At 33.3% G+C, this 17,289-nt stretch overlaps 1 protein-coding gene and 1 pseudogene across 2 annotated transcripts; one reads left to right on the forward strand and one right to left on the reverse strand.

Moving 5' to 3' along the window:
* The first annotated feature begins 211 nt into the window (after positions 1-211).
* LOC128173003 (uncharacterized) lies at positions 212-3,100 on the forward strand (annotated as a pseudogene).
* A 5,808-nt stretch (positions 3,101-8,908) lies between these two features.
* Positions 8,909-16,028, reverse strand: LOC128173009 (uncharacterized). Of its 2 annotated transcripts, none has more exons than XM_052838760.1 (3): positions 15,953-16,028; positions 11,931-12,005; positions 8,909-9,857 (listed from the first exon to the last, which is right to left on the reverse strand). In XM_052838760.1, exons 2-3 carry the CDS (start codon positions 11,931-11,933, stop codon positions 9,030-9,032), a joined length of 831 nt encoding a protein of 276 aa, XP_052694720.1. In that variant the 5' UTR covers positions 11,934-12,005; positions 15,953-16,028; the 3' UTR covers positions 8,909-9,029. The 2 variants fall into 2 exon arrangements, with proteins under 2 accessions (XP_052694720.1, XP_052694718.1); XM_052838758.1 differs by lacking the exon at positions 15,953-16,028 and adding an exon at positions 15,144-15,273.
* Positions 16,029-17,289: the final 1,261 nt, after the last annotated feature.

Consider the following 17,289-nt stretch of genomic DNA (forward strand, 5'->3'; position numbering starts at 1 on the left):
CGGAAAAAGAATGGTTGTACGTATATAACAAAGTAAATCCTGGGACTTCCTGTAACCGAGTTTTACTGTACAATGATACGTAGTTGTATCTGTTTGATCTGAAAACACATATAGACACATCTTGAACGACCCATTTACAAAAGAGGGGTACCAAGATTTAAAGTCCTGTATTAGAAGTGCAGTCAAACGGAAATCTGTACCAACACAACTAATGATACTCAAAAGATTTAAACCTAAATGTGTATATATCTGTTAATCTGTATGGCAGAACCTTTTGTACAAGGTAAGTAGGCACCCTTGTTCTTGTTTTTGATTGAAACTAAAATATAAAATAAAATATAAACTAAGATTATACGTGTAACATTGTTAAAATCTCTCTCTCTCTCTCTCTCTCTCTCTCTCTCTCTCTCTCTCTCTCTCTCTCTCTCTCTCTCTCTCTCTCTCTCTCTACTATTTACATATTGGTATGTAATTCATAGCTTTATGTTTTGACCAAAACAGATATTTAAAGACGCCATCTTCGGTAAAGTGGTGCGTTACCTTGTATGACAACATGGTAAGATCTACTTCTCTTGTTTTTCTTTTTAAATGAGTAACAACAGCTAAAATAAAATTTTATGGATAATGGGACATCTGAAACCATTTTTACATATCATCAATGTACGGGAATAACCTTATATCTTCTCTTCAAACATTCTGGCAATTATTTTGATTTATGCGTAATCTTATGATAGAATTTTAAATGTGAACAGGCATGCACGCGCACAAACCAATGCGTGTAGGCGTGCGTACGTGCGAGTGTGTTTTTGTGTGTGTGCGTGTGAACTTGATTCGGCATTGATTCCGAATACCGATTATCCAATATATTATAAATGCATATACAAAATTGTCTTGACCATCATTCTGGCCTTATTTAAGGGTTAAGTATTACAGAAGAATACCGTAACCACTTAATATAAAGAATTTAGAAACTTTAATACACAAGTTTTAGATATGTATAGCTTTGTATATATGATAAGTTTGTGTTCAACAAATTCATTATGGTCCTGTAAACATCATACTATAAATAGGTCAATTATTAACAATGCAATATGAAAATTAAAATGGTTTGCCCGTCGACCGGTACGAACGTGAAACTATTATGGTCAAACTCTACTTGTCATCTATTTAAAAAAAAGTTCATGCTATATAGCCAATGTATTTTTGCTCTTAATATGAATAACAGATTGAAATAAATTAAACATGGCATTCAGCATTTTGTTTTTAAAAATAAACTATATATCATTATTCGATTTTTTAAAAGACATATGGAATTGGTCAGGTAGGGTATGAACGTTTCACTAAAACAGACTGTGTTAGATCTCTTCATTGCACCTGATCATGATGTTCTTCACTTGAGCTCATACGCCGTTGACATGTGATATTAAACATTGAACGCCACATGTTTGTTAGAACATAAATAAACTAAACGTTTTTTTTTCAGACATTGAAGCAAGCTCAGGATATATCATTGTACAAGTACAAAGTCAACAGAACAATTCAACTTGGTCCTTTAGTTTGTATAATTGATATTGATGGCAACAGAGATGGTGTCATGTGTCTTTCAACTAGTTCATCCGTTGAACTGTGGTATAAAAATATACAATGTCAGTCTCCTTCAGGAGGATACGTTGCTTTTCAAGGGGAAATGAATGGACAACTTCAGTTCATTTATGGAAATAAAAACTCAGTACTTAAACAATGTGTAAAGTCTCAGCTATGCATTGAACCCGTGGTTTTATGGGGGAAAAATACAAATATATGTACCGATGTACAGCCGGGGTGCTCTCCAATATTCGGCTACAGCCCTCAAGGATTAGCAGTAGGTAAATCAGGGCATATTTGGGTTTGTCTTTGGAATAGTAAAGTTGGTACAGAAAGTTTAGGGACAGTGATATCATTAACAAAAAAAATCGAAATTTTCACAGATAAAAATGTCCCAATCTACGTCTGCCCCACCTACATTGCAGAGAACGGCAATAGCGATATCTGTGTCTCTGACGTCAGAGCCGTGGTTGTCCCGGACGCCGGCGGCATGTTGAGATTCCGTTACCAAGGAAACTCCAGTGACAGCAACTTTGATCCATATGGCATTTGTTGCGATTCGTCGTGCAACATTATCGTTGCTGATATGAAAAATGACAAAATTCACATGGTTGACAAGGACGGTGCCTTTCTTTACCACGTGACCTATGAAGAGATCAGGATGCCTCGGGCTCTATGCATTGACAAGAATGATGACGTGTATGTGGGAGAATGGCATACGGATGTGATTAAAGTTATTTCACGTTAAATGGAGTTTTCTTTTTTTTCTTTATTCTTTTTTTTTGGGGGGGGGGGATGCAATCAAGAGTGCAAACTGTTGTAACAAGTATCTTTTGATCTTAACAACTAAATTTCCAATATAATTGCATTAGACCTAATACCAGAACATCTAAAAGGTTATGTTATGTTGTGAACTTTTAACAGAAGTCCTGTCAATGTTAGACATTTTAAAAAAAATTAAAAATTGCTGATTTAACACTGTTGTATTGCATTGTGCATATATTCTTGAGATTTTATTTACATTTAAATTCTTCATAACTTAAAAAAATTCAATTTTCATCATAAACAACTTGTATGACCTTTACACCATTCTTGTACCAGGTTTTTATGAAAACAAATGTCTTTGCTATGAGTATTTTTGAATTGTACCACACCGGAGTATTTAAAAGATTATCTTTTGCCTTTGGGTGATCATTATAGGTAATAATAAAACATAACCATGAATTAAACACATCTTTCCAAAAATCATTGCTTACCTTGTGTTAACATTCAGTAACAAAGCTATCACCAAAATCAAACCATTACTGTAAAAATTCATTTCCATAAATGGTAAATAAAAAATCCATTCATTGTTTGTTTGATTTTGTAAGCCTTTTAATCCATGAACATTTGAGAGATATGATAAAATTGTTAATATCAACCATTTTCAACCCTCCTGATGAATAGTCCTGGGCAATGACTGACCTCTTAACTTTATCAATCTTTGATTTCCACAGAAATTCTATAAAAAATTAAGGTATAAAATTGTTTCTCTCTTTGGATTTGGTAGTGAAATAAATGATTTAGTTTTGGAAGGAGCAAACTTTTAATAACAGTAATGGGAGTGAGAATTCGTCGTTTCAATTGCTCAACCAGAGCAAATTTGGAATTTGCAAATTATAATTCATACCGGCAATATTGTGAAGATTTACTGAGAACTGTATTCCTAAATGGTTAAATGTTGTTGACCCCCAATCCAATTTCCATCTTCTGTGATGATAAAACTGATCTGAAATTTTTTGATCCAATATAAAAAATCTTTCTCTTAGATGTATTTATTTTGATACCAGAAAAACTAGAAAAAAATATACAGTGGAGCCTCAGTTATCCGGACGCTTTCGTTCCCAAGTTGAATCGTCCGGATAGGTGAAGCGTATCTGAAATGTGTCTATTGTTGTTATGAATGATAATGTATTTGTATGTAATGGCTCCCAGTGTTGATACTAGTTTTTTCTTGCCTTTCATACCATATAGCAACACATGCTAGAGTGAACGTTTTCAAGAGACAAAGAACTCTGCTTTATTTTATTATTTTGTCATGAAATATTAACCGGACAATAATGATAACCGAATCTAGCTGAATTCTTTCTGTCCAAGTGTGATATGTGTGTGATACACTGTTGTTCGCAATTTTCCAATTTTTGAAAGTGATTTGGGAAGTCAGTGTATTTATACAAGCATGAGGGTCTAGCACGTAAAAAAGGTGTGAAACTTAATTGACAGGGGTAATCTTTTGTACTGAGTAGGGTATCATCAAATTTTACCGTCCGGTTAAATGAAGCAAAATTAGTAGTAAATAAGTGTTTTGTGGTAAAAACAGACTGTCCGGATCCGGAACGCGAAATTCCGGATAAATGAGACAAAATAACGTATCAAAAATCTGTTCCCAAATAAAATCGTCCGTAAACTGAAGCGTCCGGTTATCTGGCGTCCGGATATCTGAGGCCCCACTATGGTTTCTAGAGCTGTAAAAAGAGATTTTGGGGAACAATCAAGGACTAGTGAAGTGTCATCATTAATAAGAATACCTTTAATATATTTGTTTTGTTTAATCATTATTGCTAAAATTTCTGCACACATGATAAATAAATATGGAGCAACAGGGTCTCCTTGCCTGCATCCCCTTTTTACAACAAACTGTTGTGATAAATGGCCGCACTGTAAAATAGCAGCATGGAAGTTTGTATTTAAAATCTTAATCCACTGAATAATATAGTCTCCAAAGCCAAAATATTTAAGGACTTGGAATCAAAAGCCTTTTAAAAATCTATAAGCACTAAAAGACCAGGTATGTTTTTGAACTCAGAGTAAGATAGCAGGTCATATATAAATCTAGTAATCTCTCCAATGTATCTTCCCTTAATAAATCCAGACTGTGTATCGGATACAAGATAATCTAATACTTTCTTGATTCTAAAACTAACACACCCTGAAATAATCTTGTACAAAACATTTAAAAGAGTTTTTTTTAAAAACTGTCTAGGCTTGTCACCTTAAGGTAGATATGAGATAATTCCAAGTCTCTGTGAGATGGATAGTTCCTTCAAAAATATACAGTTAATGGCACGTACAACAAAATTTTTAATATCTTTCCAAAAGAATTAAAACAATTCAGCAGTGTACCCATCACCTCCAGGAGATTTGTTGTTCTTCATATGTTTTATGACATTTAATACCTCTTTTTATAAAAGAACTTTTTCTAGACCACTTGACAACTCATTTTCTAACTTAGGTGAATTGTAATTAAAAAATAATATTATCTTAATCAATCCTTACTAAATTTGTGTCCACACTTGCATATAAATTTTCCTAGTACTTCTTTACATAATCTAGTATTTTTCCTTGCCCATATGGATATATCCCTCTAACTATTTATAGAATCGGTAGGACAACAAAGTAGTGCTTTTAAGCAAAATAGTTCCTATACTTGCAGAGTGTATATACATTTATTGGGACATTTAAAATCAAAATGCTTGACACATGTCAGAAAAGAGGATTTGCAATTTTAAAAGCAAGTGTCAAAAATGAATTATCATTTAAAGAAAAGAATGAAAATGTTTGATGTACACCCTTTCCAAAACTTTGATATTCCCTACTTTTACTTTCATTTTCAGAGTTTTTCAATACAGACGCATTTTGCCGGAAAACGAATCTGACTTCACACCACGAAATTTTAACAGGAAAGAGACAATTTGATGATCTTTCATTGAAGAAGTCCTTCGTTGGTGAACGAAAATAAGGGCCGGAGCTATGAACCATAACGTTAACATTACCGCCTATGGAAAATGCATTAGTGAATTAGAAATGTAAATAACAATTCCTCTTCTTGTAAAGAAAACAAAGTCACGCCATAAGGATTTGTAAATTCCCATTTGCCGCTGAATTTGAATATACCATGGTGAAGTATGCTTTAACCGAACATCATTGTTCTCATCAATGTAAAGATGGTAATGGTCATCTTTACAGGCCTCTAAGGGTTCCACATTTTGATTAAAAGCTTCCCAACCGCAATCATTCAAGAGATACACCATGACGTCACATGACTCAACTGATGGTAATGTTGCCAAATTTACTGACCACTTAGTAACATCCCCTATTGGCAAAATATCCTTCTCAGTATTTGCACTTTGCAACTCGTCTAGGAATTTAAAGATAATCAAATCGAATAATATTAAATTTATCCTGTTTAATAATAATGTTTGTGATAACTTAGGTTTATTACGCTCTTAATAGAGGATTTACAAATAAGAAATAAACACTGAATTCAAGAACATACTAGTACTGTTTTCAAATTTCATTAACGTAACGCACAGGAGGCTCGTCACGCAGTTTTTCAACCTTTTATATCTACCATCTCTTTACAATAAAATACATTGTAAAATATATTGTAAAAAGGTAGAAAAACTTCGTGATGAGCCCCTGTGCGTAACGTGCATATTGGCTTGATATTGAAATAAACATCAATAAATATGATGTAATGAAGTTCATTATAGACCTTACCATTTTACATTTGAAGGGTTAAATCGTAAAGTTTATGTATTGTATTTAGTGTGCCGATTTCAACATGTTCAAAGTGACCGCATTTCTTAAATTCCAATGCATTATCTAATTCGTCGTTTAAAATTTCCAATTTTAATTCCTCAGCAAGCTTGCACAGCCTTAAAGGGTGATCTCATCTGTAAAAGTGACAGGTAACTTCGCGATTCTGTAAAAACCGCTTTAATTGTGGCACTTTGAAACTTTTAAAAGGATTTTTGGGAAACCGGATGTTAATCTGCCCGCATCTAGTACAAACTAAATGTTAAAATCTTGCCGGAATACGGTAATTTTCGAGTTACCGTATTCCGGCAATGGACTATTTTAGAATGATTTATTATACAAGATATAATTTAGGATCTTAAAAGTTTTAGAAACTGGAAAAACAATGTTTTTCTTTAAAAAACACAACAACACGTTGCATAACTGACAAATGATCTATTGAGATATGATCAAAAGTCATATTTCTACCTGGGGATCAATAACTAATTATCATGTTAGAATTAACGCAAATAACAATAATTGATTCAAATTAAATGTTTATACTCCACATCAACCCCCCCCCCCCCCTCCAAAACCAAACGTGATTCTTAAGATTCAGTCTTCTCACATTCTTACGTGTGTACAGAAGCAGATTTTAAATCATTTCTTGACTGCTCTTTTTCTCCCAATGCACATTTACATTTTGGAAATTGCTGAATTTAATTTTTAAGATAAACATGTTATATGCATGTGTTCGCCTATTTTGGACAATTGCAAAGCCTCCTACACAAAGTAGGGTCATCATTAGGCGAGAAATTACCAACATGGGTCAAACACTACTGGCGTGCGACCAGTTCTTGCCAAGTACCATTTCTCGCCAGTACATTGTTACGTCATTTTTCGATATAATTTAATGTGTTGATAAAATAACGCACCAATGCACTGGCGAAAAATGGTACTCGGCGAGAAATATGTAGCAGTACATATGAATAAGATAAAACACTTTATTATTAAAAAGTTCTAGACTATAAGGGTGTATCCAAGGGGGTGTAACCTATACACCATTTGATGCATAATGACACAAAGAGCGTATATATATATAACACAATTCAAAGAGCAAGAATAAAAACGGTCTAGGGATTGGGATCTCAAAAGTTATCAAAATATAAAGTGTATCATCATTTCCTGTTCCAGAAGGGGGGGGGGGGTGCTTTAAAAACAACGCCTGGGGGTCATGTACTTTACACTTTTTGATGCATCATAATGACATAAGAAAATATTTTTGCATTTTCCTTTTTCATGGGGTCAGAACAATCCCATAGGGTCCGGGCCTACATTGTATTTGATGCATTATAAGACATTAAGAAAGAAAGACCCCTCCCTTCCTATGATATTTCATATAAACATGATAAGTCTCTACACTAATTTACATGTAATATACAAATTTAATACAACATTGTCACAGGGTCAATATGGGGTTAACTCAATAGTGTAAGACTGACAAATGAAAAAAATAACTTTTGCAATTAAAATGCGGAAAATGTACAGCTTATTTAAATGTCAAAAGATGATGTTCCAGAATGCTGGCAAAGGGAGTGTTATACTTGTGTACATACCGGTGTCTCATAATATTGTTCTACTATACATGTATTATGCTTATCTATATAATTGGTCAGCTTCAAAATGATAATCCAGTTAGAGCACAATATAAATCCCTTTCGCTGATCATCACAAAAGAAACGTTTATGCATATTAACTAATCCATTACTGCATATGTGAAACGCATCTGACCAAAGAGCTTGGTAAAACGATAATGCAACCTGCAGACCTGTGTTGTGTACGTAACTTCAGATCATTAACGGTTACTTGTAGCAAGCATTTATTTTTATGACCTATTCTTCAAAACCCCTTGCACTATTTTATTAGGTAAATAACTATGTAAAGCACATAGTTCAGCTTTAAGGTGGTATAGGACACCTGCATATTGTGATGTATACTTCCTATAGAAATAAACAATTAAGTATAAATATAATCCCCCCCCCCCCCAACCAAATAAAGTTTCCTAACAGTGAAGCGCAATGGGTTTGAGCGTTTACATGTCTGTGAAGGCATTGGTATCCGAGGTGTGTTTTTGGTAATTTTACTACATTATGTATTCATATAAATGAATTTTCATTGGGGGGGGGGGACTCATTTTAACCCCTTCTATAAATCTGTGCGCATGATGATGTTCATGTAGGCACACATAAGCAAATCTAATGCAGTCAACCGCCGAGAGGAGGGGGCATATTTCAACTTTGATTGTAATAATCATATAGACCATTCAATTACATGAAATGTTAAGATTATTGATTAACTTAAAATTCACATGCCAACAGTTCAACTCCAAATTGTACATAAAGTGTCCCTCATGCGTATTTTCATATGGCAAAGGGATCTCATCCTTTTTGAAAATTAGAATTTTTAAATATATTACCGTAACTTGTATGTGGCCACCATTTTTATATAAACTAATACTAAACAGTGTTATTTAGAGGCAAACACTTGGTGCGGGTATTACTGTCCAATGACAGCATCTAGCTTTATTTACATTACTTACAACTGGCATCGGAAATAAGAAGAATATTGATTTAAGCTCCTGAAAGTCTATTGACGACATAGGGTCGGGAGGTCGTGGTAATTTACGGACAATCATTTTTTTAGAAAGAAGAGTTATGTATTTTCAAAAAGACAGATTTTGAATCTAACATGTTTTATTTTTTTTGGACAAAAAAATACTTTATAGCTAAGTACATAGCAAAGTACGAAACAGCTAATGCTGTGCATTTCAGATCTCATAGAATAAAGAATAAAAGTTTGTGTGTGAGTAATTAACTGTGACTGGCAAACTAACGTTCAATGACGTTAATGGTATCAGTATGCCATTCTCCAACATGTAAATTGTTTTTTCTGTCAATGCAAAGAACCCTCGGCATTTTGATTCCATGATAGATCACATGATAAAGAAATTGACCGTCCTTATCAACCACGTGAATTTTGTCGTTTTTCGTATCAGCAACGATAATGTTGCACGACGAATCGCAACATATACCATACGGATCAAAGTTGCTGCTACTGGAGTTTCCTTGGTAACGGAATCTCAACATCCCGCCGGCGTCCGTAACAACCACGGCTCTGACGTCAGAGACACAGATGTCTCCATTGCCATTCTCTGCAATGTAGGTGGGGCAGACGTAGAGAGGGTGGTTTTTATCTGTGAAAATGTTGAGAATGCCATTTGTTGATATAACTTTTCCTAAACTTTTTTCACCGATCTCATTATTCCACAGACAAATAAGAACGTCACCGGTTTTACGGACCGTTATACCTTGCGGAGTGTAACCATCATTTGTTATGCATTCTGGATTTGGCTTTTTATCATGGACAGGCCAAATTTTTATTTTCGGAAAAATGCTTGGCACGATGACTTTAAAGACTGAGTTTACGGAAGTACAATAATAATCTGTACTGCTACCTGCTGCCATATACCTTCCATACGGAGATGTAAATAAAATAGATTCCGATTTCGTTTTATAGTCCCCTATGTTTATTGCTGATAAACACAGGAAACCATCAGGACTGCAATCAACATCAAAAACATAAAGACGGCAACCCAAAGGAATCGTTTTTTTGATTCTGTACACCAGTGATGACAATACTTGAGCTTCTGTTGATGCCTATTTAAAAAAAAATAATTAGTTCACGTAACAATCCAGTTCATATCCTGCAAATCTTTCAGAATCAATGACTTAATTAACCGTGCTTCTAGGTTAAACAATAATGTTGCAGTCAGACAATAAGGTCGTGTGGTAATCATAAAAAGATCACACAGAATTGAGCGTTTTTGTTATTCTTAAAGCTCATATTAGAAATCAAAATTTTAAATGTAAATACAGCTTTATATAAAAAAATACATTTCAGTAAACTAATGGATACACTCCCTTCTACATCAAAACAACGGAATGAGAAAATGTCGATGCATATTTCCAAAAAAACTTAATGCAAGAAAACACTGAAATAGATATTTGATTACTTTTCTTAAAATTGTCAAATAAGGAGTTGAATTACGCTGGTGAAACTTACCAATGGACCTGAACATTTTTCCCTATCTTTTTTCAATAAAAAAAATTTGCCTGATCAGGAAGATTCGGCGAAACTTTCAACGATATGTTTTGAGTTTAAGTTAAACCCCAATAAGAACTGAAAAATATACAAATTATCAAAGAATGTTTCATATGTAGCCGGTGTCGGTAGAAATAACTCAGACAATGTGATTTGGTCATTTAAGGTTCACTTAATTTAGTAGAATTATAAGTTGTACAAAAACCTGTAATATTTCATTATAATATTTAAACATATAATAATTTCACATAAGCAATTACACTTATTAAAGGGACTTGGACACGATTTGACTTAAAATTGTCAAATTTTATTTTTTCATTTTCAATATTTATACTGATAAATATAGAAGTTTATAATGCCATATCAAAATTTGAAAGTCAAATATCAAATTATAAGCAAGATACATAGTTCATAATTGTTTGTTTGTAAACAAAGCTCAATATTGTCTTTTTTTACATATGTGTTGTATTGGTGTAAGTTTCAATCAAATTTCTCTTTCTTTTGTTGATAATAGTATTTATGAAGATATTGAATTAGTTTAAATTGTTTATGCATGTCATTTTGTCTAAGAAATGGTAATTTTCTACATTACATTTTTTGTAAACAACTATAAGACTCCAGCTTTGTTTACACAACAACCAATTCTTACCTCTGTATCTTGCTTGTAACTTGAATTTAACATTCAATATTTTGGTCAATCATTTAAAATGCACTAGTTAACCATTTTATGCATAAAAAATAAAAATAAAATTTTTGATCTTTAATCGTGTCTTAGTCCCTTTAAAAAGCCTTACCGGGACAGCTTCTCCCAAGACTGACAATATACATATCATCAGAATTTTCAAACGATGTGTCTGTCTGGACATCGAAGTGGAAAGTGTCCAGGTATTTCACATATAGCATTTAGTGCAGAATATTGGCGGGAACAGGTAGAACAGGTTTTAGATATCATGTGACATTTATTTATAGATGAATTCTGTCATCACTGGGCTAAAAATAAACACTCACACGCACACGAACACTCTCAAAACAAATGCTATAGCGCAAGTACATATTTGATGACATAACCCTGGTTACACATAAAAAAAATCAATTTAATTCATTCACATTTAGTCAAAAATCACCTGCGCTGATGCAATTTAGAGATGATGTTTGCTCAAAATGGAAACAAAAATAGTCACTGTTTATAATGAAAGATTTTTTATTGAATTCTATCGAGCCTGGTTGGTGTGTTATTTTTAAAATTTCAAATGCAGGGAGAATGACCGATCTTAAAAGGGACAGTGTATCAAATTGAATAAAAGTGGTTAGTTTCGTTAAGGAACATTTAAAAAAAAAAGTCCAATTCCCTGTGTCAATTTAAAAGTCTGCCTATTTTAGATTCAATTTCATAAAAAACTGAATGAGGATAAAACTGAAAAGTAGATTTTCTCTAACTACTTAATGATCTGACCTTATGTTAATGCTATTTAAATAATATTACATTTGTGATCAAAATCTACGAAATGATCAGATATCATGTACCGTTCAACTTGACAGCTTGACAAGAAACGTCATTTCATGCTTCATAAATAAGTTATATATTATCGATAAACATCTACGTAAAAAATATCAAAAGAAAAAAATACCATTATTTTCTCAGTCCGTATCTGTGTCTTCGTGTTTATCTCTCTGAATAAATAAAAGTCGCTCGTACTTATAATCTGCAATAAAGAGTGAATTTTACTCCTAAATCATATTTGACACAATGCTAGTTAGACGACTTAATTCTTACATAGATTGTAACACGAAGTTTGATTGGTTAATAAGCCGGTGAACCTTACACCTTACTTGATTACAGATGTCGGTTAAATAATCTGGGGGAAAAGCCGTTGCAAATGCCCACGACCCTCTCATACGTCTTAAAGGAAGTAATAAACGTACGAGTTAACTGGGCATTTAAACGGTGGACAGTATTGTACAAAAAATGCAAGAAAGGGGCAATCGACATTTGAAAGGCGTAAATGCGCTTAAAGTGTGTAGTATTTACATATACTTTAAACTGGCGAATTTAGAATGACAATCACATACTCATTTAAAGAGTTAAATACAAAAATGTTGATGAATTTCTAACAATATTTAATTTACTTATTTACCTCAGTCATCGTATACAACCCCTAACGCAGGGGAGTCGACAAAGAGTATTGGGGAGTCGATTTTTCCGCTTCGGAGACAGAAAGAATCTAGTTAACTTCTTTTGTAGGTATTCAAAACAAGTATTTTTAAAAAAAAATACACAGTGGCGTCGGAAGCAAATTGAAAGTGGGGGGTGGGGGGGGGACTAGACTTATAAAAAAATATTGACAAGCAAAAAAAAAGGTTTTTGCTATGTATAAATTTGCCCTTAGTCCTTAGTCCCCCTTAGCCCCCCCCCCCTTCCTTCTCGGTTGATATATACCACACGGAAGACAGCGATAGTCAAACCAGTAACGCATAACAAGGGGACTTGTTATAGGTCACTGGGCAAACTTTGTGTTGGTCACTGGTCCTAGTGGTCTTTGTGTCTTTTGGTAGAACTACTATGCTTTTTCTTTCACAACAAAACACGTATTTGTAATGTGATTTTCCTGCCGATACAATTGGAAGTGAAATACATGCCTAGATAATCGTTGAATTTTCTATAGGCGCATACTGTACATTTGACTTGGCTTGTATTTTGCATTTTGTGCACAATTACATGCTTTTGTCCAGCGTATGTCCTTGTTGTGTTAACAAGACTCTCAAGGATTAAAAGATGGAACGTTTTATCTTGCCATTTAATTGATTCTTGCATGCACCACTACCATTTGTTTACAATATGAAATCGTGCAATCTCAAAGAGAATAACATACATTAGTAGTAGAAAACGCATATCAAATAATTTCAAGTTATTATAAGCAAATCTTTATTATTAAGAAAAAAAAGAAAATTACATTTTTACAATGTATATTATAAAGTAACAAAATTACATTCTAACAATGTAAACAAAAAGTAAAAAAACAAAAAACCCATAACGCGTACGTTTCGAACACCCACTTTTACAGTTACATTTGTTTAAAGAACTCCTCGCTTACCACTACACCACCGATTCGCTTGACAATGTTTAGATGCTATAATATAGCTGATTCTTTTGTTAACAGTTTTACGCAAACGACTGGACTTAGTAATTTAAAGACCAATCTTAAAGATTAAAAGTCAGTTAAAGACCAATCTTAAAAATTAAAAGAAGAAAACTTACTTTTTACCGTAGAGTGGGTTTTTTTTAGGAAAATTGAAAAAGATAGACGTTAATATGTGTTAACAATATTCGTAATTTAAAAAATGGTACGATGACCCACTCTATGAAAAAATATAATCTGAACATCCGATTTCTATATCATTTTGTTGCCAAATTAGCATATAACTATTTTGTTGTCTGAATATCAATTAAATGTGAAGTTACTTTTTGTGGGTTATGCCAGCACTGAATGTATATGATCACATATGTTTAATAAATGTAACGAAAGTGAAATTTGCTAGAAATAAAATATTATTTTTTTAATGAACCTATGTGGGTTTTTGCCTCGGCTTATTCCCCCAGATTCTTTAAACTTGACATCGTTACTTTAATTTTGAAGTACAGCTCACATATCTATCTCATGTTTTGAAGAGTATGGTGACACGCTGCGATGCGAGTACGCAAATGATATATTTTATACAATGAGCACAGCGGTCTGGGCGACAGACTGATCATCCACTAAGACGATAACAAGGGTTATCCTCTCTCCGAGGAAAGCCTTCTGTGACAAGCCAACATGACTGCAATACTATACTTACAATACTAAGAAGAAAACCTCTCTACGGCTATAAAAATCATCTGGCACAGTTACAAACATGCAAGCTCTGTATTGACAAAGTACCTTTTTATTGAATTGTCACCCTTTTTTCTGTCTTCTGCTGATTTTCAACTAAGCAACCTACGGCCGATCCACTGTCATATTTATACACTTGTGCAATAAACAAAGAGATATTCGAAAAACCTGCTATAGTTAAACTTAAAAAAAAATCCGAAAATATCACATAATACACCCTTAATTGGACATGTGAAACGGATTTTATGGTTTACATTCGAAATAAAATCGTTAGTAAGGTCCAATGAAGTGTTTGAAGATTTACTCCGGTAGTAATTGTAGTGCATACACCTTTCAGATCAGGTCGATGGTTGTATGGATACAGCCCGAATAAAATTCCCGTATTGGAAAATTCCTTTGATTAGACCTGCTTAACTTGTAATATCCATCAACTTGAAAAGTTTTTTTCCTTTTTATAATCCAATTGATTGGACCGAAGTAAATTAACTTTTTCGCGCAAGAATTTAATTACACATTGACGTTTTCAAAACGAATGTTATGATTGTGAATAGAAATACCCCCGTCCCATCATTTTAAAAACTTATCTAAATTACTAGTGTTGTAATTCATAACACGGTATCATTGTATAATTTCAAAATAGTGTGCGATTATACATCACATTTCGTTCTAAATTATATATTGTACTTATTAAGAACATAATATGCATTCTTGTTAGCTTTTATCTCATTAAGGGATGCAAATATATAGCCATTACCTGCAGCTAAATTCGATCACATGTATGTCTTATTCATACAAAAATACTAAATAAATCAATGTATCAAAAAGGAATTGTTGACCATTTTATGCAAACTTTTTGTAAAAAATGTGTTTCTAAAACTGTTCGATATTTGCAAATGCGAAACAAGAAAGTAATAGTAACTGGATATCATATACAACAATTTCAAAACATTGATGTTTATGTCGGTATGTTACCTGACGAACGGAAAAAATGGTGCCGTGGATTTTCCAAAATATGACAGTTTTTCCTTTTTAATATCTCAAAACAAGAAAACGAAAATACACATATTCGGATCACCCTTTTAACTGCGTATATTCAGGTTACAGTTGGGCGGTTGTATTTACTGTTGAATCGAGAAAGAAACAGAGAAATCATTTAAAGCACCACAGACATAACCTGTATAATGCATATTTTTTTTAAATTGTGGAATCTGTAAATCGATATCTGTTATTGAATTCGTTTTGTGGTGTTAAAGGGCGAAATATTCATCGACGATCATAAGAATTGAAGTAAGGTTTGCAGCTTGCATTTTAAGTTGAATCAAAGTCACACACCATTTTGTTTACTATACTAAAGTCTTTTTTCTCATGAAACTCAAATGATTTTGCCCGTCCCATTTTATAACTACAAAAGGTCAAAGTTCATGATTTCCAATTTTCATGTTGATGAAATGTTAACAATTTCATGGAAATATGTACATCTTATATGTGACTATTATGGGGGATATTTATACTTAAAATGTTCGAAAATGATGTCACTATTTATATCATGATTCATTTTTATTAATTAATTATTATATAAATGAAAACATCTTATTTGAATCTTTCTGAGTCTACCAATTTCAGGGAAAACGTATCAAAGAATATGTGTAATCTGATGACTTTAAAACCCTATGATAGGTTTAACACATTCATTTTAGGTCTAAAACTGGAATCTTCACTCCTACATTCAACATGTAAAACAACATTTGTTTACATAGTGTCGTAATGGACGATGAAGTTACCTGACAAACCTCTACAGATATAGGCTAAGTGACAGGATGTGTCGCAGCACACGTCTGGCAAGATGGTGGTCAGGGTAGAATATCACACTAGATAGATCGTACACGGAAGAGTCGGGCTGTGGTACCACACTCCTCCCCTTCTTGTAGAGCTGATGATATTCATTGGCGAAATCAAAAATGAAATTAGAAAAATCCAGTCCCTCCCAAAATTGTGTTCATAAATGATTTAGATAAGAGATATACAAATTCTAAACTTCCGCGGTACTCGCTGTAATATAAAGTTCTGTGAGAGATAGAATCCGTACACAGTAATATGTTTAACCTCAATGGTACTGAAGCAGTATGTGGTGGAAGGAACGAAGAGAAAAAAAACCATAGTAAAGTCTATATCACTTGATGGCCCAGAGCACATATTTTTTGACAACCAGCACGGCCAATCTGTGACAGTGCTTAATCATTGACGTCTTACGGCGACACACATAAATTCGCGTGCATCTATCGAAAGGAAGGTTGAGCGTGCTAAGCGTCAGTACAAACTAACCACTAACCATTTAAGGAATGATAACTCTCCACGGCCAAGTGCGGAGAATGAGTTAGGTAAATACATTACACAAAGCGTACGTTCTAAAATGTTGCAGTAATTGTATGCTTATTTATGATATAATTATATACCCAATCGTTTTCTTTTACTTCCTGTGCTAAATTAATAAAAAAGAAAACCAAAAATTTTTCAATTTTATTTAATTAACCGCTCCCTAATTTGTTTTTATTTTTATAAGAACATGACATATCCCAAAACTAGTTATGATAAAAGCACAAGACACTAAGTATTTTGATAAATTTGTTGATTTCAATGTTAACAAGAAAATATTTAATGCGACTTTAAAACACAATTATGCACATGGAGTTATTGTCTATTTGCAAAATGAAAGCTGATATACATGTTTTTATGTGAAGGTTATTAACTCTCATATTATGGAATATCCAAAAGATACTAAATTACATGTGGATTGATAAGATAATGAAGAACAACTTTTCCAGCGACAGCATTATCGAAATATTTACCGATTTTTAGTTACAAAGCAAGGACTTTCCAGGTGCATATATCCCCTTTTGAAGGGGTCAGGCCCTTTTGTATGGTCTAAAATGAAAGCCCTTAAAATTATGCACAATTTTTGTTCTATATGTATTTTAGAAATATTTTAAACTAAACTGTTATGAAGCTAAAACATGAGAAAACTTTAGCTATTTTTGGGAGTTAATTTTAATCAACTCTCCTATGCAGTAACTCAGGCAAACCGAAGGTGAAACAGTGTTTCGACCTAAGTACAATCAAC

The sequence above is a fragment of the Crassostrea angulata genome, chromosome 2 (assembly GCF_025612915.1).
Source record: "Crassostrea angulata isolate pt1a10 chromosome 2, ASM2561291v2, whole genome shotgun sequence".
Lineage (NCBI taxonomy): Eukaryota > Metazoa > Mollusca > Bivalvia > Ostreida > Ostreidae > Magallana > Magallana angulata.